Source organism: Equus quagga, chromosome 17 (genome assembly GCF_021613505.1).
Source record: "Equus quagga isolate Etosha38 chromosome 17, UCLA_HA_Equagga_1.0, whole genome shotgun sequence".
Taxonomy (NCBI): domain Eukaryota; kingdom Metazoa; phylum Chordata; class Mammalia; order Perissodactyla; family Equidae; genus Equus; species Equus quagga.
The window spans coordinates 38,888,430-38,901,573 of record NC_060283.1 but is presented as its reverse complement, the minus strand read 5'-3'; the positions used below and the strand labels follow the sequence as shown (position 1 = coordinate 38,901,573).

The window sequence follows — 13,144 nt, the reverse complement described above, 5'->3', positions numbered from 1 at the left end:
GAGTGGCCATGCCCTCTTGGTTGTGATGTTAGTTCTCAGCTAAGTCAGGAGCCAAGTTGTGGGACAGGAGTCAAGATAAAGGGCTTACGCTCAAGTCAGAATTGATGGGGGCGGGGTGAAGGGCGATGAAGAGGCGGGGCCAGGGCCTGTGCTGGGGGCTGGAGCCGCTGGCTGAGGGCTGCCTCTCTCCGTGTGCGCAGGTGGAGCGTGATGGCCTACGAGACCAAACTCCCCCGGCAGGCTTCCTCCTCCACGGTCACCGAAGACTTCAGCGAGGGGTCCGAGGTATTGCCGTTGCCCGATCTCGCTGTCCTCAGCCATTCGCACCGCCCCCCACCCTGTGGCCGTGAGCTGCTCCTTACACGTCCTGCCCTGGGTTCGACCTGTGGAGGAGCAGGGTCAGCCTGGGGCCGAGCTGCAGCCGCGTGTGTTCTGACTGCCCCGTGGTCTTTGGGGTCGTCCGGGGGCTTCCCAGGGTTATCCCAGGATTTGGGGTCCTTTGTGACGACGGTCTCCTGGGACTGCCCCTTCTCCCAGCGTACGCTTCACTGCTCCCTCTACTGCCATGGCCCCACCCAGCCCCAGGCCCCCACTCTCGCCCCCTCCTCCATGACCGCTTCCATTGCCGCCCTGCTCTGTGTCCGCCCTCGCAGCGAGCCTGTGCTGGTTTCCTTTCCTGGCAGTTTCTGTGATGTAACGGTTCCTTCAGGCCTAGACTTTGCCTAGACGGGGGCCGCGCTGGGCACGTACCTGTGCTCGTCCCCACCTGGCTGAGCAGGAGGGAGGACTCTACCAGGGGCCCTTTCCCCGCCAGGACAGAGGACAGTGGGCTGGGCAGCAGTAGGCAGACGACAGCCCCGGGCCACTCCTGCCAGACCTGCTTTGGCGTGGCCTGCGAGCAGACAGTGGTCTGCACATTTGAAGAGGAAGAACACGTGTGCAAAGCCTAGACTGTTGACTGTCTGGCCTGGTAAAGTTCGCTGACCCCGGCCTGGGGGCTAAAGAGAGGGCTGGTCACACGGGGTTAGAGCTCCTGCTGCAGTGGGCAGAGGTGAGGGGTGAAGGGGAGAGTTTACACCAAGAGGACGGGGCCAGGGCCACGTTCCCAACCAGGGGGATAAACGTGTTGTCCACTGTGGGTGGAACTTCAGTTACGGGGCCCTGCCTATCGATTGGGCTGCTGTATGGATGAAACGGGGTTGCAGATCGTGGTTCTAGCACTGGCCGGTGGTGGTGAACCTCAGACTAAAGAAGCACGAGCTGTTCGTAAGATTTTATTGATGTGTCCTTTTTTGTAAGATCCATCCGTCCACAGCTCGACGAAGCTTTTGCAATCTTCCAGCTAGCCCTGGCGAGTCTCAGATTAGCGTGGGAGGCCTGGCCGGCGGGGCAGTGGGTGAGGAATCCCCTGGGCTCCATCATGGCGCTGTCAATCGCCAAGACTGACAGTCACCCCACCCTGTTTTGGGCAATTGTAGGTGCAGCAAATTCTCTTCTATGAAGACTCGGTTGCGGCCCATCTTTCTAAAATCCTGACCTCTGACCAGCACTCGGTGGTGATATCATCGGCGAAGTGAGTGTCCGGCGGCCTCCGGGGAGCCAGGGGTCAACCACACGAGGCACCTGGTTCCTCGCCAGAACTGTCTCTCTAGAAGGATCTTTCTGCATTCCTCCACAGAGTGCTCTGTGAGACAGTGAAGGACTTTGTGGCGCGAGTGGGGAAGGCCTACGAGAAGGCGACCGAGAGCTCGGAGGAGGCGGAGGTCATGGCCAAGAAGGTCTGTCCTCCGGGCCCCGGGCGGGAGCGGTCAGGGCGGAGAAGCAGTCCCATCCCCTCCATTGCGTTTGTTTCTTGTCCAGTGCTCTGTCCTGAAGGAGAAGCTGGATTCCCTCCTCAAGACCTTGGACGACGAGTCCCAGGCCTCGTCCTCTCTGCCCACCCCACCCCCCACCATTGCCGAGGAGGCAGAAGATGGAGACGGGGCGGGCAGTGGCTGTGGCTCCACTGGGGACCGCTCGGTGGGCTCGGCGTGCCCAGCCCGGCCGCAGATCTTCCGGCCTCGGGAGCAACTCATGCTCAGAGCCAACAGCCTGAAGAAGGCGATTCGTCAGATCATAGAGCACACAGAGAAAGGTAGTTGGTCTCTAATAACGAGGCAGCTTTCTCAGGCAGGTCCTGGGGTCCCAGTTTTCCCCTAAACATGGCAATGGACTAAGGTATCCACTGTGTAGGCCAAAGCCGGACAGCCCGAGGTCACTTGCGGCCTGTCCCGTCACCTCCAGGCCACCTGGCACGAGGCGGCCCCTCCCACCTGAGAGCCTACGGGGGATGCTCCTCTGTGCTCCCCTGCCCAGGTCTGAAGGAAAGACGCCAGCCGTGCAGGCAGTGCCCCAGGGTTCCAGAAAGTGGTAGGCAGAGTGAGAGGGCGCCCCTGCTGCTGGAAGGGGGCCGCTTTCAAGGGCATGTGCAGGGAGCATGTGGGGGAAACTGACCCCTGGGCAGGGACCTGCTCCCTGGGAGGGTCCTGACCTGTGGTAACTCTGCTAGCCCTGGGCAGCCCAGGGGGGCGGGCGGCAGCGTGGGTGTGCAGTGCGGCCTCGTCCAGGGAGAGGTGGGGCTGACCCCGGCGGGGCACGTGCTGAGGCGAGCCTTGGCACTTAGAGCTGAGGCACTCTGAGGATGCCTGGAGAGGAGGGCCTGTGCCTGGGAGAGAGGTGGGCCGGGGCCAGCGATGGTGGGTGAGGCCCTGGGCAGTGGACGGAAAGAGAGGCCAGGATGGGATAGCTGCCTCGAGGGCTCGGAGGCTGAGAGACGGGGTGGCGCTCAGTGAAGTGGGAGGAGCAGCTGCACCATGGTGGCCGAGGCAGGGGCTGGCCGCGGCGGGGGAGGGGCCCAGGGCCGAGTGTCCAGTGTCAGCCTTGGGGAGGGAGGTAGACCTGCACAGGATTAAAGACGCGCCTGGTGGGTCACTCCCCTTTTCCGGACTCGGGTTTGCTAAGCTTTCAAGAGAATGCTAGAAAACCACATTGACCTGCGGCTTCACTGCCTCCAACCGCACTCAGACCCCGAAAGCCCCCTCAGCAGGCTTTTCCTTGTCCTTGGTCTGTCTCCTCTCTCATTATTCCTTTTCACTCTCTTCACACCCTTTCTCGGCCCTCACGCCCTCTGAGCAGGCGGACCTGCTTCTTACAGCAGTGAGAATAAGGTCATGACCTCCACCTACTCACTGCTGTGTGCCCGCCGCCCTCGGGCTGGCGGTCAGGTGGGCCCCGTAGCGTTCCCCCCGGCTGCTCTGGGCTCTCGCTCGCTCTCCTCCTCTCCACATCTTCCGGGCTCTCTGTCCTCCGTCTCCTCATCTGCTGCCACGAGTGCCGTGCCCGTTGCAGCTGGGGTGCCAGGACTGGGGAGGAGAGAAGGGACAGGGTGGGAGCCTGGGGGTCTCAGCTCTCGGCCGAGAGGACATCTGAGGAAGAATCTGTCTGTGAGGCGGAGGGGGAAGCGCGTGTTCTGTGGGGGCTCGTCAGCCTGGTGGCGTCTGCGGCTTAAGAGCCACGGCTGTTAACGGTCTTTCCCTGCACAGCTGTCGATGAGCAGAACGCCCAGACCCAGGAGCAGGAGGGCTTCGTCTTGGGTCTCTCTCAGTCGGAGGACAAGAAAGACCCGAAGTCGGACGACAGAGTGTGCCACAGCGAGAGCTGCGGGGTGGCCAAGGGCCGGAGCCTCCGCAAAGGTAGCAGCCAGCCCTGGTGGCCCTGAGCACCGCGGTTGGGCCTTTCGGTTTGGCGGTGCTCAGAAGGCTCGCCGAGGGAAGTTTGGGGATGCTTTCTCACAGATCCTTTGGCCCCTTGGCGGTATGAGAAGCCGGGGTGCACGGCCCGGTCTGTGCACCGCCTGCGGGGTGGGTTTGTCAGTGAAGGCCAGGTGAGGAGGGGAGGGAGCCTTGCTGCTGAGGACCGTGCTTCCCTCAGAGCCTCCCTGGGCACCTCAGACCCAGTGGGTCTTGGTCTGCTGGTCCTCCCTGCGCAACGTGGCTCCTGACCCGGGCGCAGGGCCTCCTGGCTGCAGCCGGCCAGGGGCCGTGCACATGCGCTCTTCACTGCAGCCAGAGCCGGCCTGGCCTGGCCTTTTGGCCAGGACACTGCCCAGCCCCTGGGCCGTCCGCCTGGGGCCCCTGACCTCCTGGAACGGCCCCTGGCGCAGGCTCCTGGTGTGGAGCAGGGCCCCTCCCTCGTAGCCTGGACAAGCCGCTGGGAGGCGTCTGCTAAGAGGCTGCTCCCCAGTCCTTCCCTGTCAGAACTCGCCCTGCCCGGCATGGCTCCCACAGCTCCTCCGTGTCCGCTCACCACCCGTGGGCCCGTGTCACCCTCCAGAGGAATCCAGACCCTTGCCTCTCCATACCCTCTCCCTCCTCCTGCTCTCTCTGGGCCTCTTGGTTTGTCTCGCGCCCTCTACCTGGGGCTGACCAGTGGCTTGTAAGCGTCCCTGGCTCCCCTTGGCCCTCGCTCGGTCATTTCTCCAGCGAGCCTCCCAGTGGTCCAGTCTCGTTCTGTGTTGACGGTCCCACAGCTTTCTGCTCTGTTTCCCCAGCGTCCAAGTCCCCGTGTGAGAAGCTGATAAGCAAAGGAAGTCTGTCGCTGGGCAGTTCTGCCTCTCTCCCTCCCCAGTCAGGAAACCGGGACGGCCTGCCAGCACTGAACACCAAGATCCTGTTCCCGCGTGAGTGTCCCCCGCAGACGGTCCGGGGCCAACAGCGCCAGCTCTGCGGCCCCTTGTGTCTGTGGGAGCTGTGCAGGTGGGGCGCTAACCTGTGCATCCGCAAGGTCCAGGCTTGTTGCTTTGGCATTGCATCTGTGGGGATCGATAAGATGGGGTCCCCGTCCTCCAAGAGTATATATGTCCATGGGAAAGAGAGAGGGAATTTCAATGTTGTATCACAGAGGGCGTTACAAAGGGCAGACAGCACCTAAATCACTGCCGGGGGGCCCAGGAAGACATCCTGGAGGAGGTGATACTTGAGCTGGGTGCTGAAGGAGAACAGGAGCTGCCCCACGTGGAAGGGGCAGGCGGGCTGTGATAGGGAGCCCGCAGGATCATCCCTTATCTCTAGCTGATGGCAGGGGGAGCACACCGCTGCCAGGAGGGTGGGGCCAGTCTTCCTTTCCTGGCTGTCGTTTTGCCCAGGATCTGGCCTGTTGCTCCTTCCCTCTGGGAACTGTGATAACACTGTGTCTTCAAGAGGAAGGGATGGTACAAAGGGTTGAACTGCCGTGAGACTCGCTTAACCAGCTCACGTAGATGCCTGAGGCCCCCTCTCCAGGTAGAGCACATGCCACACCATCTGCTCCTGTAAGTGATTTGGCAATTTCTAAGGAATCGCAACTGAATATAGAGAAAATTCCAGAAGCCCTTGGGAAATGAGGCTGATGAGAAGTATTTGGTTCATCAGTGACAGAGATTTTCCTGGAAGGGGTGGATTAGCAGAACGTTCAAAAGCAGGTCCGCCTCTGCCTTGATGTTCATGGTTTCACGTTTTTATTGGTGCAGGGACCTTGAGGCTTCCTCGATGTGTAATGATTTCTTGTGAATTTCGCCTCACAAAGCTGTACGACTGACTCTTAAGATTAGTTATGCTGAGAGAGCATTTTGGAGAGTTTCTTCCATTTGATGGGAATTGTCTTTATAAAGCCGTTTTTTACATGTCTCATAGGTGTTCGTTTCTACCACCCAGTATATTTATTTTTGTTCTATAAATATTGGTTGATGATGGTTATTTTTGACCTGAGGTTACTCATCATCAAAGTTTGGTTATATCCATACGTTATCTTAGAAACGTTTAATTGTAGGAACGTTCTGAAGGCCACGCGTCCCTCGGCCTCCAAGACGCAGGTCTATCTGAGCTCTGGCCACCAACCAGCGCCGTCTCTCCTTACAGATGTGCGGCCTGGGATGTCCGGCTCCTTGCCTGGCGGCTCAGTCATCAGTCGCTTGTTAATTAACGCTGATCCCTTTAACTCTGAACCAGAAAACCTGTGAGTATGGGGTGAACCACATGGGTGTGTCGTTGAAAGAAAGCAGGGGCATATAAAACCAATGAGGACTTAACTGGAGAAATCGTGGACAGCTGACCAGGTGATCCCTTTCCAGTTGATGTCAGCTGATCAGAAAAGCCTAGACATCACGAAGCCTCAGCTAAAGAGCGTGGTTGGAAGCTTCCGGTGACAGGGCAGGGCCGGTCCCGGCTCGTTCCCACAGCAGCCACGTGCCAGTGGCTTCTCAACTTACCTAATGTCCTGGGGTTTTTGGCAGCTTCAGACACTCCTGCCGGGAGCTATCTTTGCACTTGTTCTTCATTGTCGCCGCCACATTGTCACTCTCCAGTGTCCTTGGCTGGGCCCCTGTTGGTGCCTTTTCCTGACAACCTTCCTTCTCCCCTCTGGCCCTTCTGCTGCTCTCCCGTATGTCCTCTTCTCCCTGGTCAGTCATGCGGAGTCAGACCCCCGGGCTGGAAGCTCCCCTCGCCGTGCCTGCAGAGACGGCCCTGGGTTGAGACGTGTGGGGAAGCGCGTTCTGCTGCTGCTCGGTGCCCCTCCTGCTGCGTCCTCCGCCCACTTTCCAAGGCAGCGAGGGCTTTTACCCGGCAGTTTAGCGGAGTCTGTTCCTGTGTAGATAGAGCCCGTTGTGGAGACAAACGTATAGAAAACCCAGTCTTCTGTGTTTTTCTTTCTGCTGGCTGATAGCAAGTTCTGGGCAGCTAGCGGCAAGCGACAGTGGTTAAAAGTTGCCAACCGTGTGTGTCTGGCGTGGGAGGGGTGAGTAACAGCGGGAAACGTGCAGTTTACAGAAACTCCGGGTTTTGGGAGAGCAGAGCTAGAACTGTGCAGAGTAGCAGCCTCTACCATGCCACTTTGCCAGAGAGCTGCCTCGGTTCCGACCTCTGGTGCCAGGCGCTGGCTGGCCTGGAAACCTCAGCATCCTTGGCTCTGCCTGACCTGCCGCCTCCCTGTCTGCCCCTCCCTGGGCCCGCCCTCCAGCTCTGTCTGAGGCTCTGGTCCTCACCCTTCCTGATGCTGTTTCCCTCAGTGAGGCCAGAGCCGGAGCCCCCGTGAGCATCGCCCACAGGGGCCTCCTGAGCTAGATGTGTCGTTGTCTCCTTTGTCTGAGGGCGCTGGAGCTCCACGTCTGGCAGCTGAGGTCTTGGTCTCTCTTCCGTCTGCACTCTCAGACAGGTTGAGACTCCTCCCTCCGCCTGGGGTAGGGTGGCAGAGCTGTCCCGCGTGGGCCCAGGACTTGGGTCACTCCACCTTTGCCTGCAGTGGCCTCTGGGTGCCGGGCCGTCTCCCACTCCCCGGGCAGCTGCTGCCGCTCTTCCCCAAGCCCCGGGCCCGGTGTCTCCCTGCCTTCCCTTGTCCCCGAGCTGGTTTTCTGGGTTGGACCCCTCACTGCTCTCAGGAGTTATAATACTGGTCAGCACGTGGTCTCCAGCTTAGAAAACAGTTCTGTCCCAGAGCTTTGCTCTCACTCAGCTGTTAGCACTTGGGTTAGATGTGTCATAAAAACACATCCGTGTGCCTGTCGCTGCTCAGTTCAGGTTGCGAAGCCTGTTAGGTGTGGTAGAGCCGGGGCCCGAGCCTGCAGAGTCTGTGTGGGCACTCCCACGGGGACTGCCAGCAATGTGCTTGCCTGCTTGCTGCTCCTCCCTTCACTGTCTGCCCTGGAGGGACACCAGGGCCCCCCGCGCCCAGGTGTGAGCCCCATGGCCATGGTGATGGGGGTCTGGCTCCTGTGGCAGGAGGGCGAGGCCCAGGGGAGCTTTAGCAGCAGCCGGGTGAGCCGCAGGGGCAGGGCTGCCGGGTGGAGGGCCTGAGAAGCCGGAGTGGAGTGAGTCTCCTCAGCAGGACGAGGAGAGGGAAGCGTTGCGGCCCTGGGGCAGGGCTGATGTTTCAGCTTTGGAGACTGGTTTGGGGTCTAGGGAGGCTGGGGAACGTTTGGAGAGCCAGAGTTCAAGCATGTGTGCGTGTATGCACGTGTGCACACCAGCATCATCATCAGGTGTGATGTTGCTGTTGGGAACACAAGACAGTGCAGCCACTCTGGAAAACCATCTGGCAGTTCCTCAAAACCTAGGGTTTCCACGTGGCGCCACAGTTTCCCTCCTAGGCACATCCCCAAGGGAAATGAAGCATATGTCCACGCTAGCGCGTGGGTGCCAGCATTCACAACTAGTGCCCCAAAGTGAAGCAGCCCAAGTGTGCATCCCCTGGTGAATGGATCAACAAAATGCAGTGTACCTGTACTGTGGGATAGTATCTGGCGTTGAAAGAGAGGAAGGACCGAACACGAGTGGGCCTTGCAACCATCATGCTCAGTGAAAGGAGCCAGACACAGGGGCCACACATTGTGGATCCCATTGATATGAAAGGTCCAGAATAGGCAGGCCCACAGAGATGGGAAGTAGATTAGTGGTTGCTGGGGGCTGGGGAGGGGATGCCGATAGTTAAAGGCTGTGGGCTTTCTTTTTGGGGTGATGAGATGTTCTAAAGTTGATTGTGGTGGTTACGTGATCTGTGAATACACTAAAAATCACTGACTTGTACCTTTTAAATGGTAAGTTATGAGGTATGGGAATTATATCTCAGTAAAGCTGTTACCTAAACTAAAAAGCTGTCCGTTTTGCCCTCAGGAAGAGATGCTTAGAGGTTGGGAGGCTGTGAAACACAGCTGCTAACAGGGTTGCTTTAACTGCTCTGAACACTCGCTGCAGGGAGTGCTACACGGAGAAGTGTGTCATGAACAATTACTTCGGCATCGGCCTGGACGCCAAGATCTCCCTGGACTTCAACAACAAGCGAGACGAGCACCCGGAGAAGTGCAGGTGGGGACAGCCTCGTGCGCACACGGGCTGCGTGTCCTCGTGGCTCCTTCCAGGGAGCAGGGCAGCTTCTGGAGTCTGGAGTCAGTGGGTTGGAGGGTGTGCAGAGTGCTGAGGCCAAAGATGAACACAGAGCCTGACTGCCTTGTTGTCACAAAAGGAGGTGCTTTCCCAAGATGTGGGCGGAAGCAGGTGGAAGTCTGAGAGCCAGCCTGGAGGAGGGTTCCTCCCCTGGGCTTGACCAGGTCGGGGCACATGCAACACCAGAAAACCAGTGGCTGTAGTTGATCGGAACGGCTGGGTTTCTGCTGAAAGGCATGTCTGTGGTGATGCTGTCAAGGGCAGGGAGCCTGAGGTGTGCTGTGAAGTTATTGTGCTGGGTCCATGAGTCCCAGCATCACTGGTCAGCAAGTCTGTGTGTCATCGCCACACCAGCTGTCTCAGACACGGCCCACGAGGCTGCATCCCTCTGCAGGAAGACGGCCACCTGAGAGGTTCCGAGGGCTTTTGCTGGGGATGTTCACTGTCTTCCCCTGAATTCCCATCTACTCGCCCCTCTGGCCTGGGAGAGTGGAGAGAAGTGGGAAGGACCCCTCTCAGTCGTTCCTCCCGGGCTGAGTAGGAATTCCCTCTCCTCCATGGAACGCGGGCAGTGGGCAGTTGCCGCCCCGCCCCGCAGTAATCACCTGGAGGAGGAGCCCATTTGGCTTGGGCGTCCTAGGAGGGCTAGAGGGGAGAAGCTGGGGCGGAGTTTGGGCAGAACAGCCGTCGGTGCGGGAGTCGGAGGTCCCTCCTGGAGAGCCTGCAGACCTGCCCGCGGGCCCCGGCTGGTCTGTGGCCCCTGCACAGTGCCGCTGTCACTTGGAGGGGAGCCGCTGGGGCAGCTGGATGGAGGGAGTCACACTCACGCCCGAGGAGTTGCCCAAATTATTTGTGGTTGGAAATTTCTAGGAAAACAAAACCACGCTTAAGAACTCAAAATATCCTTGAGCTCTGGGGCTCCTGAGTGGAAGGAAATGGCTCAGGGGTCCCCAGGGACATCCCTGCTACCCAGCGTGTGATGGGGAACCCGAATCATTTTAAAACACCTTTGTTAGTCCAAAAATATCTGAAAAAGGCATTAAAATGCACCTGATTTAGCAGAGTGAAATAGCGAGGAGCAGGTCCACGTGTGGTATGCCCTGGTATAACCGTCCCTGGGTTTGTAGCCAGAGCTTGGGGAAGGTCTGCTTAGGAGTCTGTTTCCACGGTCTGTCCCGAAGCACATGTCTCGGGCACGTTGGCAGAGAGGCCCTGCCAGAATGTCAGGAGCTCAGGAGTGGAGGCTCGCCGCGTCCGGGCCAAGGAGTTCACGCGCTGGGTTCCGGGACGGAAGTGCCCGCCATGGAGGGTCCTCCTCAGGACGCAGTGCCTTCTGTTCAGGCAAGGGGAACAGTCAGTCAGGAGACTGCGAGCCCGTCCTTTCCCTGGGAGTCTGTTGCCTGGAGGAATCTCGGAGCGGGCCAACGCCTTCATCCACAGGTCGTGCCACTGTGGGGATTCTGGGGACTATTTTCTCCTTTGTGCTTTTCTGCATGTTCCACATTTTCTGTGGAAAGCCTAATTTTACAGTCAGAAAAAAACCCTGATTTATAAATTTTTGTGTGGTTCTGTAATGTCAACTTTTTCCCTTTCAGGGTATGCTCACCTTCTTGGGAAATGTCACTCTTTAGGAGTGTTTCCTGTAATAACTGTCTCTTTATGCATGTATCACGTAGATACGTAGCTCGATCATGTCCTTTTTGTCCCGAGGCGTCACAGGGGTGAGGCCCTGCTGGTCTGCCCACCTTGGGGTCAGACGCCGTGCCTACACTTGGTGCGGTGTCCGTCAACTTTGGAGAAAGCCAAGCCCGTGTCAGTCCTTTGCTTTTCGTCTCTAGGAGTCGAACCAAGAACATGATGTGGTATGGGGTCCTCGGAACCAAGGAGCTGCTGCACAGGACCTACAAGAACCTGGAGCAGAAGGTCCTGCTGGAGGTGAGCGGCGGCCGGGGCCCGGCCCGTCTCCCATTGGCCTCCTCCCGGAGCGCGGCACCCAGCCCTCAGTCCCTTGGGGAGCCCGGCCTGGGGCGGATCACTGGGGAAGAAGGCCGTGCATCTTGATGCCGAGCTTCCCTTCTCTTCCCTCTGCCTGCATCTCTCCTGCCCAGTGTGACGGGCGGCCCATCCCACTCCCCAGTCTCCAGGGAATTGCTGTCCTCAACATTCCCAGCTATGCCGGAGGCACCAACTTCTGGGGGGGCACCAAGGAAGATGATGTACGTATGGGTGCTGGGTGGCGTGGGCTCGGTGGGGGAGTAACCAGAGAGGCGGCCCCTTCAAGGAGTGTCCACCACGTCAGGCCCCGACTCTCAGGTGCTCTGTCGTGACGTGGAGGGGTGGGTGGAACACCTCCCTTGTGCTGGCAGTAGGGGTACAGTGGAGAACAAGACAGGTGGGGTCCCCGGCTCACGAGAATGGAGGCTGAGCAGCACAGATGTGGTAAGAGAAATAGGTGTGATGAAGAAGTCGGGCCTGACCCCGACTTGAGGCAGTCTGGGAAGGCTTCTAGGAGGAAGGGATGTCTATGCTGAGACCTGAAGGATGACTTGGGGTTGGCCAGGCCAGGTGGAGGGAGGGGAGAAGTGGGGAGGCTGTTCCAGCCAGAGGGAACAGCGTATGTGAAGGCTTGGCAGTAAGACATGGCATGGTGCATGGCGGGGGCTTGCCGATGGCCGTGTGCAGCCGACAGAGTGCAGGGCAGTTAGAACTCCTGTGGGGCTGTGTGAGCCTGGGAGGAAGGCTGCAGTTTATTCTAAGAACCGTGGGAGGCATTGATGGGTTTTAACTAGGGACGTGGCTTCCTCTGTACGTAAGAGCTCATGAAGACAGTTAACACTAATTGTCGCTTAATATCTGCTGCGGCCTCTTCTAAGCACCGTGCATGTATTCACTCTCACGTCCTAACCACCTCGTGAAGAACATGCCATGGTCATCCCCGTCTTAAGCTGGGGAGACTGAGGAAGAGGGAAGGGAAGGAACTTCTCAAGGCCACAGGGTTAGTAAGTGGCAGACCCGGGATTTGATGCTGGGCAGCTGGCTTCAGGATCTGCGCCAGGAGCCCCTTCAGTAGTGGATTTGCCCATAGCTGCTGCTTCCGTTAGGGTGCCCTGCCGCCTCGTGGGGGCCTGGCTGGCTCTAACCACCGCAGCGGCCCCGACTGAGAGCACCGCATGTGGGGGCATGTTTGGGGGAACTGGGAGCAGAGGTCAGCCCTGACGGTGGCCCTTCAGACTTTTGCAGCCCCGTCGTTCGATGACAAGATTCTGGAGGTGGTCGCAGTGTTTGGCAGTATGCAGATGGCTGTGTCGCGGGTCATCAAGCTGCAGCATCACCGCATCGCCCAGGTACTGGCCGTGGGCCTGGAGCAGGGAGGGGCCTGGGAGGCGGCCTGGCCCAGACCGTAGTCTTGAGACTGCACCCTCCTGGTGCACAGAGCACAGGAGGATGGGCGCTTTTCCAGGACCGCCCACTACCCTGCCTCCTGGTCCAGAGCCCCTTCTCAGCCACTGTATTTGACAGTTGAAAACCACTTTCCCAAATTGGGGCTGATTTGTCCCCCTTGAGCTCCCTGCCTGGTGTTCTCTGGGTCCCAACTGTGTCCTGACCCCTCCTGCTGCCATGGGATGAGACGAGACAGGCCCGGCTTGAACTGGCCCTGTGCCTGCAGCTTTTAGAAGCGGCAGCCTGAGTTTGGGAACAGAGTCCGAGCCTGTGTGACCAGGGGAGAAAGTGTGGCCTCACCCGGCTGCTCTAAGGCCCAGCTCGGGAGGGGAGACAGGACCAGGGGTCCTCTCTTCCTGGGGAGAAGGGTCTGTCTGTGGGTTGAGGAGGGTGGTGTTCTCATGCACAAAGACTCTGGGGCTGATACGCCCGGCTGACCGAGCCCCAGGCTGTGGTGGTCCAGCCCTTGCTGTACCAGTCGGTCCTGGGAGGCTGCCTACATGTCAGTTTTAACTCTTAGGCAGTACTGTCATCAAACAGAGGGATGGGCATCGTTAGCCACTCAGTGGGTGCTTGCTCTGTGCTGAGAGGGTGTGCACGCACCCAGGGACCTGGCGGCTCTTGCTTGTCATGAGTCCCCACACCGGGCCTGTGCAGCCTCTGAGTTCTCACTGTGATCACAGATGCAGTGCTGGGTGAGGGACGGGGCCAGATGGGACAGACCCTTGGGTTCCATGAGCTATGCCCGGACA

At 59.1% G+C, this 13,144-nt stretch overlaps 1 protein-coding gene across 5 annotated transcripts in view; it reads left to right on the top strand.

Annotated features, from left to right (window-relative positions):
* Positions 1-13,144, top strand: part of DGKD (diacylglycerol kinase delta) — a 75,671-nt gene that overhangs the window by 48,298 nt on the left and 14,229 nt on the right. For all 5 annotated transcript variants that reach the window (XR_006885805.1, XM_046643820.1, XM_046643823.1 and 2 more), the window contains 11 exons: positions 201-285; positions 1,479-1,573; positions 1,679-1,778; positions 1,861-2,134; positions 3,582-3,731; positions 4,589-4,717; positions 5,934-6,030; positions 8,763-8,873; positions 10,790-10,886; positions 11,060-11,167; positions 12,182-12,295. Coding sequence is in view for 4 of the 5 variants with exons in the window: in XM_046643820.1 (XP_046499776.1) it covers positions 201-285; positions 1,479-1,573; positions 1,679-1,778; positions 1,861-2,134; positions 3,582-3,731; positions 4,589-4,717; positions 5,934-6,030; positions 8,763-8,873; positions 10,790-10,886; positions 11,060-11,167; positions 12,182-12,295 (1,360 nt within the window). In the remaining variant the exon portion in view is untranslated. The remainder of the gene's footprint in view (positions 1-200; positions 286-1,478; positions 1,574-1,678; positions 1,779-1,860; positions 2,135-3,581; positions 3,732-4,588; positions 4,718-5,933; positions 6,031-8,762; positions 8,874-10,789; positions 10,887-11,059; positions 11,168-12,181; positions 12,296-13,144) is intronic.